The sequence below is a fragment of the Cibotium barometz genome, chromosome 26 (genome assembly GCF_041138505.1).
Source record: "Cibotium barometz isolate CiBa-2024 chromosome 26, ASM4113850v1, whole genome shotgun sequence".
Taxonomy (NCBI): Eukaryota; Viridiplantae; Streptophyta; class Polypodiopsida; order Cyatheales; family Cibotiaceae; genus Cibotium; species Cibotium barometz.
Window position 1 is genome coordinate 48,045,278 of NC_141071.1, and position 21,091 is coordinate 48,066,368.

The window sequence follows — 21,091 nt, forward strand, 5'->3', positions numbered from 1 at the left end:
TTGGTTGCGCGTTCTGACGCGCTCCCTTGAACTCGTCTTCGAGTCGCTCAAGGTAGTGAGACAGTAAAAACCGCTGCTTAAGGCCGCGGACAAACTCGTCCCACACATAAGCTGCCATACCTAATTTGGTGTGGGCATGAGCCCACTAAGTCCACCAAGGAATGGCCTCACCTTCCAAGTACCAACTGGCTAAGATCACTCTGTCAGTATCTGTTTTGCGAACTGCGGTAAAGTAAGCTTCAAATTGATGTAACCATGAATAGAGAGTTGTGGGATCGAGTTTACCATTATACTTACTGAAGTTCATTTTCTCGGGAAAATGATTCGAGGGCGCCGTCGGTGTCAATCTGGCGTCCAATGCTTTGAGGTAACGCTCGTGTTCCACACGTCGCATGGAGTCGAGGATCTGGTATCTAGGATACGAAAGGAGAGGGAGGAGATGGAAAACGCGACGTTGGAGAGCGGGTACGCTCCTCCAGAGCTAGGATCTGCGCCTTCTGCTCATCCAACTTGGCTCTCTGTTCTACGATTGCTCGCATCATCTGCTGGAACATGTCTATGACACTCAAGCCTGGTGCCCTAGCTAGGTGTCACCATTTGGCCACCCGAATGGTTCACTCTTGCTTTCACACTATGTACATATTGGATTGGTGTCCATGGCTTATGGAATGTGCCTATGCATGTTATTGACACGTGTCATGCTGTATAGTTGGATATGATATTCCGCTGGGACTTGACGTTATCATGCCCGGAATATCTGGAGGACTTGGTTTTCCGCTGGGACTTGTGCCTTTGTGTACATGCCCGGAAACGCTTGGAGGACTTGGCTTTCTGCTGGGACTTGTGCCTTTGTGTACATGCCCGGAAACGCCTGGAGGATTGGCTTTCCACTGGGTCTGGTATCGCATATACTTGCCTGGAAACGCCTAGTCTTATATGGTTTCATGAACGGAAATTGCTCATGCCAATGCTGCATTGCATAGCATCTTTATGTGCTTGCCTGCAAATGAAATTGCATGCTGTTTTCATGCCTGCATGACCTATGTGTAGTTCCGGGTAAGGGGACGCCCGCCCGTGAACCGTGCGTGTGAAACTGTCTGCTGACATGGTTGTGTGGCATGTGAATAGGTGGTAAGTATTTCCCAATCTAGGCTCAAATAGCCCTTAGGACTTGACCAATATTTATAAGTGAGTGCGTTCCCATTTCATTAAAGTTTGGGCGCCCAAAAGTCACTTATAAATTATGACCGCTTCCAAGTTCACACTCACTGAATTCTCGAGGCGGACAAGACTCAATGTCCAGGACCTGATCCTCCCCTTTTACTCATAAATGGGCATCTCTCCATGTCCCTTCACCTGATTGGACCCCAATTCACTTACTTATTAAGAGAAAATTCGTGTTTTCTCTTCATGAGGATTTTTGGAGGCTGAAAACTCTGTTTTTCCACCATTTCTCTCCATTTCCAAGCTCTCCATAGCCATACCCAACTTGCTAGGGTGTTTTCCAAGCTTCCAAGAGTGTTTCCAAGTGCTAATCACTCTCCTACTCACTCCCAATGATTGAAATTCAGCAAAACAGCTCTCATTTTTGCTGTAATTTCTGGTCTTTTTGCTGAAAACCCTAATTTCAGCCTTCCTTTCTCAAGTTGAACCATAGGAGAAGCTTTCCCAGGGTTCCCTTCATCCTCTTGAAGACTTTTGTCGCGAAGGATTGCGGCAAATCGAAGATATCAACACTTCTAAAGCTTCCAACGCGAAGGCTTCCGCTTGCAACAACTTCTATGAAGACTGGTAAGCTAATTGGACAATGTGTTATCATTACTTACTCAGTAGAAGGGCAGGACTCCTTGTTTAGCCGCCCTGTATAGTATTTCTCTTGTCCTATGTGCTCTTGAAGATGTTGCTACCTTGCTTGGTAGAACATAGAGCCAATGGTAGAGAATATGGGCACTGAAGTCGGGCCGGGCATCAAGGCAGCTCCTTGGTGATCTACATCGACATACCATTGTTTTCTAAATGCTGAATTTCATATGCATTGGCATGGAGGATTTGGCAATGGATGCCCGTGAAGCTATGTATTGAATTTCTCCAATAGTAATACAATTTACTCAAGGGAGGGGCCGGCCGTTCCGGCTCATTGTGTGTCTCTTGTCAATTCAGCAATTTACTTCTTGTATATGAGCGAGTGTCCTTCAAATCTTAGTGTATTGATTAGCATTGTGGTCAACCAAGTTACATTGGTATCAGAGCATACGGTTCTCTTTCACTTCTATCGTGAGAGACGATCACCGTAAACACTAGCTATCTCTACATTTAGAACATTATGGACAGCCATACAATGAATGTTGGAGATGCTAATACAAGAGGCAGGGACAATGAAATGCATGCCTCCAATGCTTTACAGGATGAGCAAACTCATGTGGTGCACAATAGGGAACATGAATATGTGGGACAGTCATCCCGTGGCAAAGAGAAGATGCAAGAAGAAGAGTCCATAGTCTTGAGGGCTGAACTTACTCGAATGCATGCTCCCATGCACAACAAGAAGAATTGAATCTCTATCGCCGCGAGGATCCATTGGTACATGATCGTTTGAAGGCCAAGAAAGCTGAATCTTATATGGATCATGCAATGGCAATGATTGCTCAAGAGTTGCACATGCAACCGAGGGATGCAGCACGTGCATACTTGGCTCGTACCGAGGATGCCTATGCAGAAAAGGCAACCATCCCACATGTCTTGGAATCCCCACAAGTGCCCGAACAAGAACTTATGTCTAAGAGGATGAATCTCCATGCTATGGGAGAGGAACAATCAGTGACTTCACGCCATGCAGGAATATCTCATGTAGCCCGTGAGTGAAGGATACAATGTTTATGGCAGTGGTCAAAATGTATGTCAAATGCCATTGCCGGCTGAAAATGTACATGCACAACACATGCAACATGGACTGCAATTTTCTGTTGGTGCAGGTATTCCGCGTATCTCTCATGCCACTCATGCCTTCGAGTGTGCTCGTGAGGGAGAAGCTATGGCTGAAAATATATCAATGCATGTTGAGGGGCCAGCCATGCCTCATGCTTACAGGACACATGTATCTATGCCTTATGCATCACCTTTTGGTCCAAAAATGATGCCAGTTACAGGGGCTGTCCCAATGGACAAACATGGGGAAAAACGTGTTGAGATGCACACACATGCATCAAAGTCTCGTGACTTCATAGCCGGAGACAGATCTGTGAAGTTTGACACATATCATGGGGAATATGATGCATCAAAGGCACTTGCTTTTATTGCCCAGTTTGATATTGCTTTCAGTGATGAGGATTTCACTCAGAAATCCATGATCCGGCATGTAAGCATGTTCATGAAAGGCACTGCTGCCCATTGGTGGCTCATGGAGAAGCTCTCACCGAATCCTATTAGATCATGGGAAGAGTTCAAGGAGAGGTTCTATGCTCAATTCTTGCCTCCCAATGCATTGAATGAGATAACAATGAAGTGGAATTGGGTAAAGCAAAATGAGGGGGAATCGGTAAATGCATATGTACAAAAGTTTTGGAAGCCTTCACGCATATATTGCTCCTTCTCAGCACTAAGACCAAAGTTTGCCGGCTTCTAAGGACACTTTTTAGCAAACTTATTTTCAGCTTTTGGACCCGATTTGGCTTGGTTTTGGTCCCTTTTACGTGGCTGTCCATCATTTTGCAGGTTTTGGACAGCCCTCTCTTTGCCTTGAAATGAGGGTTTAGCCTTATTGGATCGACTCAATTTGAGTTCCAATTGCTCGGTGGCGGTGGCGACTGCGATTAATTGGTGTAAGGTATGACCAGGATACATTTGTAATCCCGCTTTGTACACGGGTTGCAATCCCGATTGAAACCTTCTCTTTCTTTCCGCCTCGGTGACATGCATAAATGGAGACACCTCCAAAAGCACTAAATGCTTTACTTGTGGCAGCACTGAGCACATGGCAAAAGCATGCCCAAATAAGAAGAACAAAGCTGAAAATGCTAATGTACCGAAGCCTAATGTGCATATGGTTCCGGTCAAACATCATGGAATGCCGAAGTCCATTGTGGGGGATAGAGATCCCAGGACTACAAGTCTCTTTTGGCAGGCCTTATTTGATAATATGGGCACCAAATTGGACTTCTCATCAGCTTATCACCCTCAAACAGATGGGCAAAGTGAGGCTGCAAATTCAGCTGTGTTGGATCTCTTGAAATGTTATGTCGCGGATCAGAAGTCTTCTTGGGAGAAGTACTTACCGCTTGTGGAATTTGCATATAAAAACACAGTACATGCATCTAAGGGAAAGGCCCCGTTTGAGATTGTTTATGGTAAGGTGGTTTTGCCACCCATCCTTCGCACAAAGGATGAGATATTTGCAGCTGATGAGTATGTAAGAGACTTGGATATTGCTTTTGCTCAGGTGCGGACAGCCATTGCAAGGTCACAAGACAAGCATAAAAAGGCTGCCGACAAGCATAGAAGGCAATTGGATGTTAAAGAGAATGATTGGGCATTGCTGAAACTTGCGAAAGCAAGACTTGCAAAGAGGCCTGGCAAAGAGGGTGCATATCCTAAGCTTGCAACCAGGTACTACGGACCTTTTCGAGTGATCGAGAAGATCAATGAAGTGGCTTTCAGATTGGCATTACCTAGTCATTGGCACATACACAATGCTTTTCATGTGAGTCTCCTTCGCAAGTATGTAGGGCCGGAGTCCAGTGAAATGGTCATTGAGGATCCACCACAAGTGGATGAGCTTGAGGAGATCTTGCAGCCAGAGCAGATTGTGTATCACAAGGAACGCAAGCTTGCTGCATGCAAAGTTGTGAGGCGTTACCTTGTGAAGTTTAAGAACTATCTTTCCATTGATGCTAAATGGGTAGATGAAGAGTTCTTCAAAGATTGCCCGCATGTACTTCAAACATATTTGGATGCATTTCAGTTGCGGACAACTGTTTAGAAGCGGGGGGGAATGTCACCATTTGGCCACCCGAATGGTTCACTCTTGCTTTCACACTATGTACATATTGGATTGGTGTCCATGGCTTATGGAATGTGCCTATGCCACGTGTCATGCTGTATAGTTGGATATGATATTCCGCTGGGACTTGACGTTATCATGCCCGGAATATCTGGAGGACTTGGCTTTCCGCTGGGACTTGTGCCTTTGTGTACATGCCCGGAAACGCCTAGAGGATTGGCTTTCCACTGGGTTTGGTATCGCATATACTTGCCTGGAAACGCCTGGTCTTATATGGTTTCATGAACGGAAATTGCTCATGCCAATGCTGCATTGCATAGCATCTTTATGTGCTTGCCTGCAAATGAAATTGCATGCTGTTTTCATGCCTGCATGACCTATGTGTAGTTCCGGGTAAGGGGACGCCCGCCCGTGAACCGTGCGTGTGAAACTGTCTGCTGACATGGTTGTGTGGCATGTGAATAGGTGGTAAGTATTTCCCAATCTAGGCTCAAATAGCCCTTAGGACTTGACCAATATTTATAAGTGAGTGCGTTCCCATTTCATTAAAGTTTGGGCGCCCAAAAGTCACTTATAAATTATGACCGCTTCCAAGTTCACACTCACTGAAGTCCCGAGGCGGACAAGACTCAATGTCCAGGACCTGATCCTCCCCTTTTACTCATAAATGGGCATCTCTCCATGTCCCTTCACCTGATTGGACCCCAATTCACTTACTTATTAAGAGAAAATTCGTGTTTTCTCTTCATGAGGATTTTGGGAGGCTGAAAACTCTGTTTTTCCACCATCTCTCTCCATTTCCAAGCTCTCCATAGCCATACCCAAATTGCTAGGGTGTTTTCCAAGCTTCCAAGAGTGTTTCCAAGTGCTAATCACTCTCCTACTCACTCCCAATGACTGAAATTCAGCAAAACAGCTCTCATTTTTGCTGTAATTTCTGGTCTTTTTGCTGAAAACCCTAATTTCAGCCTTCCTTTCTCAAGTTGAACCATAGAAGAAGCTTTCCCAGGGTTCCCTTCATCCTCTTGAAGACTTTTGTCGCGAAGGATTGCGGCAAATCGAAGATATCAACACTTCTAAAGCTTCCAACGCGAAGGCTTCCGCTTGCAACAACTTCTATGAAGACTGGTAAGCTAATTGGACAATGTGTTGTCATTACTTACTCAGTAGAAGGGCAGGACTCCTTGTTTAGCCGCCCTGTGTAGTATTTCTCTTGTCCTATGTGCTCTTGAAGATGTTGCTACCTTGCTTGGTAGAACATAGAGCCAATGGTAGAGAATATGGGCACTGAAGTCGGGCCGGGCATCAAGGCAGCTCCTTGGAGATCTACATCGACATACCATTGTTTTCTAAATGCTGAATTTCATATGCATTGGCATGGAGGATTTGGCAATGGATGCCCGTGAAGCTATGTATTGAATTTCTCCAATAGTAATACAATTTACTCAAGGGAGGGGCCGGCCGTTCCGGCTCATTGTGTGTCTCTTGTCAATTCAGCAATTTACTTCTTGTATATGAGCGAGTGTCCTTCAAATCTTAGTGTATTTAAGTGTATTGATTAGCATTGTGGTCAACCAAGTTACACTAGGCTGCCTGGTGCACTCTGGTCCCATGGTTCTTGGTCTCTCTCGTCGTCGAAGCTCGCCATAGCAGGAAAATGCACTTCCTTTCCGGAACGCAATCTGACCATCCACTATCTGTGTGGGAGACGTCCGGAGGCTTCTAGAGGCTAAAAACCAACCGTCCTTCGAGGGACAGGAGTCACTTCGAAAGGGGTAGTCCACCGGCGTCTAAAAACCACACGAGCGAGAAAAAATTCTGGTTTCTTTGCTGAATCTTTGTACTTGAAGTAGGCTCTAATACCACTGTAACATGCGGAAGCTTTCGAGAAGAATCGGTAACTTCAATACTCAGAATTCAACACTCTTTTCGCGACGGAAATTAACGCAGAAACTGAAAGGAGATGTGCAGAAAATAGAGAGAGAGAGAGAGAGAGAGAGAGAGAGAGAGAGAGAGAGAGAGAGAGAGGGAGAGGACATAGTATTGGGTCCCAATTACCCTCTATAGGGCCCCCACCACGGATGGTGTATTTGCTTTATTAGAATGATGTGAATCTGAAAAGAAAATACAGAATTCTTGACCTTTCTTGGCTGGGAAATCCCTGCCCTTGACCTTCAGTTCTCCACCCCTTTGCTTAGCAACTCCCTTGGCTTGTATAGCCCTTGATTTTCTTGAGCTCTTGGTGAATAATGAGATGAATGAATGGGATTGTGGGCTAAGCCTTTTATACTACTCCTCATGAGCAGTCGGCCAGCATACATCCAGGCGGCCAGCATAAAACTCCCACGACTTATGCAAATTCAGCAATAAATGCTAAAATAAATCCCATAAATGCTGCGTTTTATTCCTAGCTAGCTGGGAGGTGATGCGCCTGCATTCCAATGACTCGGCAAGCCTTTTGCACACATCCCAAGGGCTGGGCAGCCTGTATGGGCTGCCCCATACTCGCCCTACTCCTGGAGTTTGCCTTATTCTTGCCCTAGGGCAGTCCTACAGCCCTTCCATGGCTGGTGGGTTCAGCCTGGGCCTTCTTGGCCCTCATGGGGGTGGTTCCACACCATTCCCATGCCCACACTAAGATCCGGGGTAGCCCTATGGGCTGGCCCCTTGTCCATAAACACTAACTACTCAGTGATCTGGCATCCGGTACCATACCCGATACACAGAGTCACTGACATCATTCTAGAGGGAGACTCACAGCGTGGACTGGCACTGTTTCATGTGCAGGACAGTGCACACCTGACCTTAGACTCCTGTGCAGGACAATGTGCACCTGACCTCAGACACCTGAGATGGATCCCTGGTTGACTCGTCCCAAACTGGGCTCACATGGGACCAGTTCACCATCCTAGGTCCTGCACCTTTTGTACAGAAATGTCTACATGGCATCCAAGTGCGGGATGCACGTGACACTTTGGACTGTAGATAAGCCAAACACGACCTTCGGAAGACCAACAATTGGGCTGAACTGTGTAGAAACACCAATGATGACCAATTGCGATGCCAATGCACTCTTCCAAGGGAATGTAGGAAGGCTGCAAACTATGGCTGAGAGACGGGCTGCTTTGGGACTGTTCTAGGCTGAGTATATGCACTATGAATGAATGAACATGCTGCGTTTACCTTCACCTTGATGGCTGGAGCAAACGATGACATGGATGAATGCTGAAATCTTCTGTAGGCTGAAAAACGAAGGGCTGAAGCGCTTTCCTCCTTGGCTGATTGTAGTTGATGCGTTTTATGCTGATGAAGGCGTGTATGCTCAAGCGAGGATGCTCCCAAGGCTGATAGATGAATCGCTTATGATTCAATGATGAGATGATATGGGATGAAGCAAAACGATGCTATTTATATGGGCTGGATGCTGGTCGGCTGGCTACATAGCTGGCCGACTGCATCATAAATGCTACACGACTTGTTCTTATGTGATAAATGTTGGAATAATGATAATAATGCTCATAAAAATGGTAAAAATGTGGAATAATGCTAAATAATATTCTAATGCTTCTGCAATGATGTATATGCATATGGGATGAATGCTATGCAAATGCAGAATGCTTTCCAATGCAAACCATAAGGTTTCTATTGACTCTACATGCATGAATGATTCTCTCCAAGTGGGTTAAGGGACTTGATTGACTGACTGACACTCTAAGGCTGAGGAATGACCTATGTAGCTCGAGCCTGACATATCTTGGATTGAGGACTACAATGGGACCACGGCATATCCACTGCTGTACAATGAAGCACTGATGATGAGCCATCTTGTCACCATGCACTACAGTGCAAAGTGCATGTGACACTAAAGAGGTGGAGAAATGCAAGTACAATAAGTACAAGCATGTGGAATGGACTACGGAGCTGAATAATGTTTCATGAGTTCTCCTCCCGACAACCCCCCCTTCGTCATCTTGTCGCCTCCCTCGCACCCCTGCCTCCCATCATTCATGCATCCCCCCTACCTTCACCTTCCTTCAGCTTCAAGTCCGCCTTCTCCTGAGACCCACCCTTTTGTCCTTCATCGTTGCCGCCAACCCACCTTTCCCTCCTCCATCCATTCCGCCTCTTCTTAGGCCCTCCTCGCAAGCCTCTTGCCTTCCGCCCCCTTGCCCACCAGGACACCTTCATCACCACCCGCATTCCTTTCTTCCCTCCCCACCCACTATTGGCTGTCTTTATTTTTGTTTATCTATTTTTAATTTTTCCTTTTGCCCAGCCGCCTTCTCTCACTACCCTTGTGCCACACCTTCCTCCGTCCTAGTTGGCTTCGTGTTTTTCCTTTTTTCCGAGCCCTATCCTCTTCTGCACCTCCCCATTTGTTTTGCATATGAGTAGTTCCTGTTTCAGCAAGTGTCGGCTTCCTCTAGTCTTCACTCCCTCAAGAGGATACTGTGGTATAGCCTCTCCATCATCCCCGCCCGAGGCTATCGCCCCTTGCCCATTTTCAAAAGCGGATCTCTAGCTCTTGGCACCAATGGTTTCCTCCCTCGTGGCCTCTTCATTGGTTTGCAAGCTCGTGGGAAACCGCCCAACACATGCTCAGATTCCAGATTTTCTCCAGGAAACCCTCATTGACGAGCTCGAAAAAATCACCTATACTCATTTTCTTGGGCACCACTACACCCAGGTGGAGTTTAATAACTCTTCCACAATAGCTTCAGCAAAGTTCCATCATGGTACCCATAGCTATTCAAAGCAGAGCCCTTCCAGGCAAGCCGCTCATTTGAGGCCTTCAGCTAGGGGGTGAGCGCTGAAAGGCTTTCCTTTGTGCTCGAAATTTGGCCCACACCCTAGCTCCTGGTGGACCCTGGACCCCTAGTGTGGGGTGGATCTTCACGGAGGCCGCCACTAGTGGCCTCAACTCCTCCTTCCAGGACACATTTGTAGCTAGTTTGATCAGAGATTGGGGTCACCAGAAGCCATCCTAACCCAATTGCTTCTGACTTCTGATGAGGAGAGACTCCACTAGTCGTTGATTCGGAACCCCCTCTTTCGGATGCCCAGGCCAACCGTTGGGCACTCGCTCTCACAATGCGTGCTTAGCACACGACCCCACTCAATCCTTGGGAGAGTGGGCCGGCTGCAAGAGGCCAAGAAGCCGAAGATGAGGAGCCAAGGACGCTTGAGACACCGGCTTGGTGAACAAATCTGCTGCATTCTCTGTTGAAGAACAGTACTCCAAACGCAAATCTCCCGCAAGAACCCGTTCACAAACATAGTGATACTGGATCTCAATGTGTTTCATACGAGCATGAAACACACGGTTCTTGGTGATGGCGATGCAACTCTGATTATCACACCAAAGAACAGTAGATCCAGAAGGAGGAAAACCAAGTTCTCCCAATAATCTCTACAACCAAATCGCCTCACATGCAACATAGCAAGCTGCTCAATACTCAACCTCTATAGAGGAAAGTGCCACAGTAGGTTGCTTTTTATTGCTCCATGAAATGGCTCCCAACCCAAGTGAGAAAACACAACCAATGGTTGAACGCCGAGTATCCGAATCTCCAGCCCAATCTGAATCAGTCCATCCAAGAAGACTGCACACCTAGCCATAAAATATGCCAAAATCCAAAGTACTAAAGCACCCTAAGAGCACACCGCCAATGCTGTTGATTGGGCTTGGATGTGAAAAACCTCAATAAGCTGACTATGAAACAAATCTCCAATCGAGAGTAGGTCAACCATACCAAACAACCAACAAGAACCCGATACTGTCCCAAATCAATCCCTGGCGAAGCATCAAGAAGAGAGAGTTTCTCACTAGTATCCAAAGGAGAAGATACTGGTCTACACCCAGTCATCTGAAACCTATCAAGAATCTCTCGTGTGTACTGCTGTTGAGAAAAGAAAATTCCCTGAGGGGTCTGCCAAATCTCAAAGCCAAGAGGTCATCAACATAGACCACTTTGCCAATGAGATCCCGAAAAACCCGAGACATCATCTTATTGAACGTTGCTGGTGCATTGGTGAGTCCAAAAGGCATCACCACAAACTCATAGTGGCCTCGCTCGGTCCTAAGGGTGGTTTTTGGAATGTCAACCTCACAGATCTGAACCTAATGGTACCCGCTCTTAAGATCTATCTGCGCCCTAATTCACACATAAGCGTGCGGTCTTATCCTTCTTTTGGATAAATAGGATGGGAGCGGAAAATGGGGAGGAGGAAAGCCGGATAAATCTAGCCTGGAGTACCTAGGATAACCAATGTTCCAGCTCGCACTCCAATGCCTTGGAAAGGCAATAGGGGAACTTTCTAGGAGGCTCTGAACCAAGAACCGACTCTATTCGATGGCCCGCAAGTCTATTGAGTGGGAGATTGGTGTTAGAATTTATGCATCTCATTGTTTTGGGGTTGTACCTATTATTTGGTATTTTATGTATTTTCTCCCTATGTACTAGGTCGTGAGCTGGTCAGCATGTTTTAGGGCAGTCGGCCAAGTCATATATTCACTATATAAGGAGTCCTCCCCATTGCTCACTTTTCATCCAATCCCTTGCACAAGTTCAACATTCTCTTGCTGACCAATTGCCATTGTAAAGCTTCAAGCTAATATAAAAGGTGATCTTGCCCACAAGCTCCCTCTACTCTCTCGTCTTGTTTATGCTTCCGCCTGTGCATTCTCCAACATGGTATCACTCACTTAGGTTCAGGCTGCTCCATCTACTGCAAATCTGCCCACCATCTCTTCTCTGCCTTGTGTTTTCTGTCATAGCCCCTCCTGGCTGCAGATCAGTCCCATTCAGTGGCTGCGTTTTCTGGTCCAGTCAGCCCTCTTGCTGCTGTCGGCCAGGCCTACAGGCTGCGTTTTGCACTTCAGACGCAGGTTGTGGAGTTCTTGGCTGCGTTTTCTATTTTCTGCATCGGTTGAGGTGAGCTTCTTGCATGTGGAGTTGCCAGACAAGTGGCTGTACATCTCCTTCTTCCTCCACGAGTCCCTGCCCTTCCGGTAGGAGGTTCCCGGTGGTTTCTTAGACTGTTTTGCTGCTGTCCAACCTCCTCCTCTCTCAGGTTTGAGAGGGGGCTGATTGGTTTTGGAGCCTCACTTTGTTGGAAAGCACTTGAGAGGAGTTTTCTTGGAGAGTTGAGATTTGTGTAATTTGTTGCTGTGGATATGGGTTCCCTCTTGGAGGAGGCATCTATTCTTGTTTCTCAAGAGCAGGTAAGTTTCCCTCCTAGTGAACAAGATCAAGCACTTGTTACAATGCAACAAACAGGATTGTGTCATTGCTCCTCTTCTGAACCTGCTTGTGGATATGGGTTCCCTCTTGGAGGAGGCATCTATTCTTGTTTCTCAAGAGCAGGTAAGTTTCCCTCCTAGTGAACAAGATCAAGCACTTGTTACAATGCAACAGACAGGATTGTGTCATTGCTCCTCTTCTTAACAACAGGTTCATTTGGCCAAGGATTGCAAGCCCAAAGGTACAGCCTAGGCTAGGACCAAGTTTTCAAAGACGGGAAATGATCATATACAAGCTAATGACTCAGATTCTTCTAGTACCACTTCTAGGGCTCCCAGGGCACTTCCGGCTCAGGAGGACCCAGATGGTGTACTTCTCTAGTACACATGCAGTTCCCCCCCATGTGCTTCTAGCTAGAGGAGGCTTGTGGGTTTGAGGGGGGCTGATTACCACTCCACTTACTGGTGCATGGAGACCGAATTGTTCAAGGCTTTTGGGACGTTACGTGTTTTCCATCCACTGTTGGGGATTATGGGCACGGTGTGTCTTGCAGCTCTTCATCTATTCTTGGAGTTCACTACACACTTGTGTAGGAATTCATGGCCACGCAAAGTTCCTTGCTATTTGTGGTGGTATTTTTTGAGGAAACAAGTTGGTGGGTGCTCTCTCCGAGGTGATTCCAGTATTCGCGGTGCTGGAGGGTCCATGGTTGCATCTTCATCGGCTTATCTTCTTCCGAATCTTGCACTATGAGCTGAAGAGGAGGTGTTAGAATTTATACATCTCAGTGTTTTGGGGTTGTACCTATTATTTGAAATTTTATGTATTTTCTCCCTATGTAGTAGGTCATGAGCTGGTCGACCTATTTTAGCGTAGTCTTCTAGTTCATATATTCACTATATAAGGAGTCCTCCCCATTCCTCACTTTTCATCCAATCCCTTGCACAAGTTCAACATTCTCTTGCTGGCCTATTGCCATTGTAAAGCTTCAAGAATATAAAAGGTGATCTTGTCCACAAGCTTGCTCTACTCTCTCTCGTCTTGTTTATGCTTCCGCATGTGCATTCTCCAACAATTGGGTGGGAGGTCGTCTCGCAACATAATGTCTTTGTATTGAGACAAGAGACCAACGATCCTCTACTCCAATATGGGTGTTGTCTAAACAGTATTAGACTCAGGGAGGACATAAATCAATGCACACTCTGCTCCTTTTCTTATGGCTCTTTGGGCCCGAATGTGGGAAATGAGTGGTATGCCACGAAATCTTTATGGGCTCAAAAAATAGTGAAAGTGGACCTACCTCCAATCAAGAATGTTCTAAACCACTAGATCCCAAGAATTATGTCATACCCTAAAAGAGAGGAGACAATGAAATCCCTCTGGAATGTTGCCTTTTGAACTTGAAATTCATACTGCTAAGCTTTCTGAGAGATGTGTACGTAGACCAGGTGTAAATCCGTCCACATCTAAATGATAAGGAACCGAGGTACAACTCATTTTGTTTGCCAACTACAAAGAGGTACAACTCATGTTGTTTGCCAACTACAAAGAGATGGCATCCTCAAAGCTGCCCATGTCGAAGAGGATTGGGCAGTTGTCTATCACCATTTGGTCCATCTCCATTTTTGGAGCCACTTCTATGGGATTGTCACTCCATAGAGCGGCCAGATTTGTACCATGTTCACATGTGGCCAAGCCAATGTCCCATGTGAAAGGGTTAGTTATCTGGTGTCACATGGACAGGAACCAGTTTTGTGCCACCCGTGTGTGACCATTATTGTGCCATATGGACGGGAGCATGTTTGCTGCCACCCATGTATGATCAAGATCTTGTCTTATCCATGAGACCATAGTGGTTGAGTACTTTAGGTACGGTGCGGTATGGTAAGGTTACATAAAGTATGCATCAAGATAAGTACTTTAAGTACGTTCACGTTTTTTACTATGTATGTATGTATGTATATAAAATAAGAAATATCTAGCATCCATACAAAAATAGCATGAAAGACAATGGTAATACTCCAAGAAATACAAACTGTATTGAGGGGGGGCCGGCCCTTTCCGGCCCCAGCGATGGTGTCAAGTGTTCTTTGTCATTTTCAGTTTTAATGTTACTAATAATGTCCATTGTTTGTATTAGTTAAGTGATCTAAAAAAGTGTACTTTGTCTTCCGATTTGTAGGCCTCCTGTAGGGAGCAGTTACATTGTCCCTTCGTAGTGCCATAGGCACGGATGAGAGCCTTCTTCTGTCCCTCAAACTCACCCTACTGCTTCTCATCAAATACCACTAGGGGCACCGGATTCAAAGTTGGCAATACCTGAACGGCATTAGAGGCTGATGGTGGAAATGTGGATGTGGATGCTATGGTCGCGACCGTGGAAGTGGGTGCCTTGGCAAACTTTTCAGCCTACCACTTAGTGCAATCCTTCTTACTGTGTCCCACATAGAGTGTCCTTTCACCCTGGATATCCAGGGGGAAAACCACATGGGAAAAAGTGCCCTTGGTTAGGTCCTATTCACACGTAGCACTACCATAAGTGTGCATTTGCCTTCAATAGTCTAGGTTTCATATAAAGTATTATACCAAGATCACACACCATTGCAAATCCAGCGTGTCTCGTTTAAATCATGCACACCATCCTTCTCGCCTTTGACTTTTTAAGCCCAAACCTTCACATTTCAAAGTTCCTGAATAAGTTCATTTATTTAATTTTACGTGTCACAATTATTTTAGAAAGTAGCAACTTTGGTCTCATAAATCTTTAAGCTCTTATATTAGACCGATAAAACAACACCACTGCATGCCCTTGCACCCGCATGCATGTTGTGCAAGCATGCAAATTGATATCTCCCCACTTGTGTGGTCAGACACACCTGTAGCAAGTTCATGATTTCCATCCCCGACTTTGACTCTTTTTTTTTCTCCATCAGAACTTGGTTCAGCTTCTCCTGTCCACCAAAACTTTGCCCAAATAAATAAAATATTTCTTATGCATGTCTTAACAACAAATAGAAAGTAACAACATTATCAAGTTCAAAATTTTTCATTGATTTAATCTATAGCAGGAAAGCTTACCACCTAATTCATGCAAAAAAAAGGTTTTAAGTCTCCCAATACTGAAGATCTAGCCTACTATTACTGAAAACTTGAAGTAATAAGAACAAATTGCTGTTTAGACACCAAAAAAATCCCTAAAACTTTACAGATCATTTGTCATGTAATCGCCTTGCCTTAACAGCACAACCACCTAATAATGAGATGAGAACTACATGAATGGTCAACCTTTCCGTAGCATATTTACAGCAGTCATTGGAAAACAGCGGTGACTGAGTCTTCAAAAACCATTGTCAGTGAAGATCTTCAAAGCTCACCATGAAGTATACTTCAATATTCATCAGTCATGAGCATGAAACAGCAAGCATCAAGAGCATGACATTGTTGTCAGGTTGCAACTTATCCCAGTTGCATGCATCACTTTATATATAAGCTCTAAAGCTTATCAGCAGCATGATAAACTACCCACGGGGCAAAGAAGAAAGCAGGTCTTAGTACACCTGGAAAGATTTAGCCAATATGACCAGGTCCTATGGTGATCAGATTCAAGCAAAATGTCGTGTCACCTCATCTCACAATCTCAGTAAGCTTCGGTGTTAAAACTCATGAAACACCGGGATTCTAGGAACAAAAACTATAATAAGATCGTTTGTCAATGCCAAACTGTTATTACCAAGGTATTTTTAACACCACATGAGTAAACTCAGACAAGCCTTTGACTTAAACATCGACCTACAGCTACAATTAAAGGCCTCATGTTATACCTGCAAACTGTAACAATCAAAATGAAAGCCTGAAGATTAAGCACACCAATCCCTTCCATGCATCAATCTGTTATGCATAGGTGAGCATTCTAATCATAACAAACTCTAAAGCAACTATGACTTAAAGTTGAGATAGTTACAACACCTTTGAGAGAACATATACACCGCATGGCTTCACAACATTTAAGGATCTATACAGAAAGAGAGAAAGATTCCAATAGGATTACCTGAAGCTTGATATAGTCCTTTTCCTTTTTCTTCATTTCATGAATTTGCTGTGTTCGTACTTGCTGTTCACAAAAACATTTCAGGATGCCTTTAGCAGTAAGCACATGAGATGGGATAAGGGTGAGTGACATATAGCTGTGATAATTTCTTAACATAAAGCACAATGTGTAAGTGTACCTGGTTTCCAATGACCATACGCTGAAACTCATCGCGCTCCTGCTGTAATTTTTCAATCTGAGCTTTAAATGCAGCTGTTGCTTTTTGTTCCTATTTCATGCCCAACATTATCACAAGTGGAAGATGAGGATTGCACATAAGAATTCCAGTATAAGTTTTGGATCCCAAAATGCATGTCAGATTGTCACAAGGAACTTCAATAACTGTCCAAGGTGTCAAGAACACATAGCTCTAAAGTTTACTTCTACTTGAATATACAATGAAAAATATAGTTTGCATAAAGTCATAAAACCTACTGCCCGAGTGAGAGCAGCTAGTTCACGTTCCTTCGAAGAAAGCTGACCATCCAAACGCTCCACCTTGGCCTCCAACCGAGCCATATCCGAAAGAAACCTGTATTGTGTTGCTACTAATAGTTATTTACCATAAAGATAATTCAACAGTACACTCTGCCTATGATAGAAAGGCACACTGTCTGAGTTCTCATGTTGACATAGGGAACAAATCCAGTAAGCCTTGAGAGCCTACATGCCAAGGTTACACACCCAAAGTATAAAGTCACCCCATGAATTTAGCTCAATAAATTTCCAGATAAAACATTTTCCTCACTAGCATGGCCTTCCACACTCTCTCTAGTAGGCAAGAGATCAGCCAAAACTTCGAGCTTGACTTCTCCAGCTACACATTGAGCACACTGAGCATGGTAAAAAAATCAGTTCTACCGTTATCACTTCATACAAATCTCATCGCACAAGTTGAGTATCCTCATTGGCCAGCTTAGCATCACCTATAGTCAATATTCCCTCATTGAAAGTCTGCTCAACTACAGCAACAAGAGGAACTCGTATTGAAGGATATCACAAAAGTTTGCCAAGCAAGAGCGTATTATCAAGTGACAGCTTGCAAAGGCACACTGGACATCCACATCCATGCCTCCCTCTTATGTGAATAAGATAAATCATCACAACAGCTTTGCTCGTCACTTCAGCCTGTTACTCTTGAGTCATAACCAGTTTGTTAAACAACTGTTTATTCTCATGTATTCCCACAAAATATCCATTCTTAGGTTAGGAATTTGTTGTGTTGTTAATGTCTTCCACTGTTAAATCCTCTCCAGAGGAAGAGGAGGAGGATGAGGAGCTTATAGCTGAGGCTCATGACCAAAGCTAACATGATTATATCTACGAGATGGGTTATTGTCCATTTTCTTAATGAGGAGGTACTTATGGCTGAGACTTATGAGCAGGTTGTAGTAGTTATCAATTTTTAGTTTTATTGATTTCATGTTACATGGTACTGTGCATATGGACATCAACAAAAAAAAGAGAGATTTAAAAACCAGAACAAAACTTATCACCTTTGCCTCTGCTCATTGGAGGACTCTCTGAACTCAATATCTTTTTGCCGCTGTTGCAATAGAGCATATATGCAATTGCAAGTGCGCACAACAGAAGCCTGCACTGACATAAATAACTCTTGTCGAAATAATTGGATGTTTTAAGCCACAAGTTTTGCAACCCTTAAAAAAGTACCAAGACTGAAGATGACATTACAATTCCTAACCGCTTATCCGGTTTCCCTTTATGCTCATCAATATCAGAACTACTATATCTCATCATCAATGACATCAGTGATGCCGACTGTCTTATTTTCCAGTTTAAAATCCAGTCAGGCAGTCCCCCCAGCTGTGTTAGGGGAGACTTGACTCTCATGGAGAGTCAAGTCTCCATGAGAGTCAAAACCCTGCTGGCTGCAGCGGCTGCACGTGATATTGACTATCACTAAATAGGCATGCATGACACACTCAAGAGGAAAAAGGGCACTTATGCAAGAGAGTAAGATTTGAAGGCTACAGACATGGCTCAAGTGGTATTAAATAAACCACACCAACTAATCTAACTGCCTATATTCATAAACCAATGGAAAGTTCAGGTAATTTCCCAAACTTAACAAAAACCAAAGTGCCACCTTGACTGCATGAAAGTAAACTCAAAAAGCTTCATATCATCAATTCCATCATGCATTAGCATAGACTATGTGCTATGGACATTGCCACTCACGTCATCAACACCCAAGAGTAGGTGCAGGTTCCTGCTTGTAGATATGTCATCAAAGTAGACAAATCTTCAGAGCTTCTATCACTTCTCCAAGGGCAGTCTCAGCCATGATGAAGGCTAGCACTAGACAGAGAACGCACGGTAACTCATGGGCCTTCGCACCGTTTTGGAGTGAAAGAATTAATACAAACCAGCAGGGTGCAACTTAGACAAAGACTTCAAATGAAATCTGGCAGAATGGCAAAGACTATAAACATGGCCGATCTCAATCCTAAGCAATCTGATGTTAAATATTTATGCAGAAACATGACTGTCTTCGAGCACGCTGTCGTGAAGCAAGTTCTCAATTTGAAACTAGAATCAACTGCAGATACTTAAAAATTTAAAAACAGCAGAATTGGCAACGATAACAGTGAACCTAATGAGACTTACAGGATTGTTGGAAACCAAATCAAGTGATGCAGGAAAACCGAACGTCACGAGAGACTGATTAAGGTACTTGATACAGTGATCCAGATTATTGACATCTGCAAAGGCAAACTCCCTGCACAGAACGCAACAGGACCCAATTAGAGGCATGCATAGATGGATTAAATTTGGAAGCAAGTGCACCATAAGTGTGACTTATGCCCAAGGGATGGACTGGCACTAGTCAAACCCTCTGATTCTTCTCTCATTTAAGTGCATTAATTTACTAATTCAAGTACCTCTATGAAGCTGTGCTTTTTCAAAATTTATTAAATTGAGATAAATCACAGGACAGCTGTTAAATTTACTAGACGATCTCTCCGATTTTGCTTTTGCCATGACACACTTTCATCTGAAATTCGGATGTATGGTTGAAATGTAGCGGAGTTAAAAATCTCTTAAGTCAGTCGTTACTAATCCCCAGCCATGTAGCCCAGTTGGTAACAGGTTGAATCTCTCAGTGGGTACCGGAGTTCAAACCTCACCATATGTTCCTATCACTTAATAAATGCATTACACTCTCAAAAAAAGGTTCTCTTCACTTGTTTTAATCTTGTCTACTTTTGCAAGCTTTAATAGCATTCAACGTAGAGTAATGCTTAAGATGTAACCTTCCAGAACTGTTCAGTCAAGCAAGCATGGCATTCTCCTCCTATAGTTCCATGCATGTTCTTCTTTGACACATTGTTATTTCAAACAAAATGGTGGAAGTGACTGAGAGAATGCTCACCCATTCAAGAAGCCTGTCTCCATGGAAGGCTACAAAAATGCAAGATTTCTATCAGCAGGATACAGAGAAAGTAAAAGCAATTAATTTGTGCCATTACACAGAAAAAAGGCAGCATTGAATTTGGTCTAAACCCTAGAAAAAAGGCAGCAGCCATGTCCAGCCTTAAATGGACTCATGGACTAGATATAGAACAACAACAAAAAAAAAAAAGTTTTCAATTTTCCCTTGCAGTGTGTGGATGGCAGCAAATTGCGCATAATAATCCTTCTGTTTGACAGTTAGCACAGAAAACAGGAAACCAGGTTGCAGCACTTGTGAAAGCACGGTTGACAGAGGCAGTGCTGCTTTCCACGAAGAGAAGTGAGGGCAAAAGCATGCGACACAGGAATGTTCCACCATGGATGAGAAAACCCGCCCCCCAACACACACACACACAGGGGCACGAGACTTAGAGAGAAGATTACCAGGAGCTCTCGTTCGCCGAATTCAGTGAATCCCATGGGTTGGAATGAAGATGATGCACCAGAAAAGCGCGTTTGGAGTGCTACTCTCCGGCATGCGAGAGGGAGAGTAACGCCGATGGCATGCGGAGAGAGGGACAGAGATGAAGTGTCGCCGGATCAAAGGTTAGCTCGGCAATCAAAGCACAGCCATGACCTGCACTGTCGTTGGAGGACGGAGGAGGGTGGGGGAGACAGCAATAGCCGGCTTCACACCAGTCAGCTTTACACCAGCCTTGTCCTTCTCATTGATAAACGACCTGTTCACGGATTTAAATGGGAACGTTGCAATTCAAATGTGTATTTTTTCTTCTTTTTAAACGCTCTTGGGACGACCAACTTTTCTCATATTTTAAAGGTTTAAAAGTTATTTTTTTAAGGGTTGCATATCAAAGCATGCAAGTAGAGAGCATCTACGGAGGGGCGGAGACAATAGCCGGGTGAATAAGGTGGCCCCCAAACGTGGGTTCGCAAAGGGGTGAAGAAAGAGTGTGTGTTCCTCCACAAAGGGGTGAAAGAAAGAGTGTGTGTTAAATAAATCAATAAATAAACTAGAGTATCTACCAAACTCCAATGTCACTCCACCTTGGACAATATAAAGCATTATAGATAATTAATCACTCACATACACACTACAGACATACATAGCCTATGCTAATGTGGATTTACAAACAATTTCAATAACAAATCATTCTCTAACAGCGTGGTTTTGGGGTCCAACTCGCATCGATTCTCAACATTTCTCTACACAAAGTACTAGTGCAAGGTTCATGAAGGGTTAAAAGTTAATACCTTCACATGTAGTATGGTAAAAAAGCCTTGCATATGTTTGTGCCCATTGGCTGAACTCTTTTCACCCATTCATTGCAG

General features: G+C 44.3%; 1 protein-coding gene across 4 annotated transcripts in view; it reads right to left on the reverse strand.

The window, feature by feature from the left end:
- LOC147624047 (uncharacterized) overlaps nucleotides 1–20,506 on the reverse strand; it is a 37,003-nt gene extending 16,497 nt beyond the window's left edge. For 3 of the 4 annotated variants that reach the window (XR_015269246.1, XR_015269247.1, XM_086820712.1), the window contains exons 1-8: nucleotides 20,186–20,506; nucleotides 19,722–19,750; nucleotides 18,956–19,067; nucleotides 17,824–17,921; nucleotides 16,763–16,859; nucleotides 16,467–16,556; nucleotides 16,289–16,351; nucleotides 15,117–15,191 (exon numbers count right to left, since the gene is read on the reverse strand). Coding sequence is in view for 2 of the 4 variants with exons in the window: in XM_086820712.1 (XP_086676838.1) it covers nucleotides 15,117–15,191; nucleotides 16,289–16,351; nucleotides 16,467–16,556; nucleotides 16,763–16,859; nucleotides 17,824–17,921; nucleotides 18,956–19,067; nucleotides 19,722–19,750; nucleotides 20,186–20,221 (600 nt within the window). In the remaining 2 variants the exon portion in view is untranslated. The remainder of the gene's footprint in view (nucleotides 1–15,116; nucleotides 15,192–16,288; nucleotides 16,352–16,466; nucleotides 16,557–16,762; nucleotides 16,860–17,823; nucleotides 17,922–18,955; nucleotides 19,068–19,721; nucleotides 19,751–20,185) is intronic. The other variant, XM_086820713.1, reaches the window with a different exon arrangement.
- Between the last annotated feature and the right edge of the window lie 585 nt (nucleotides 20,507–21,091).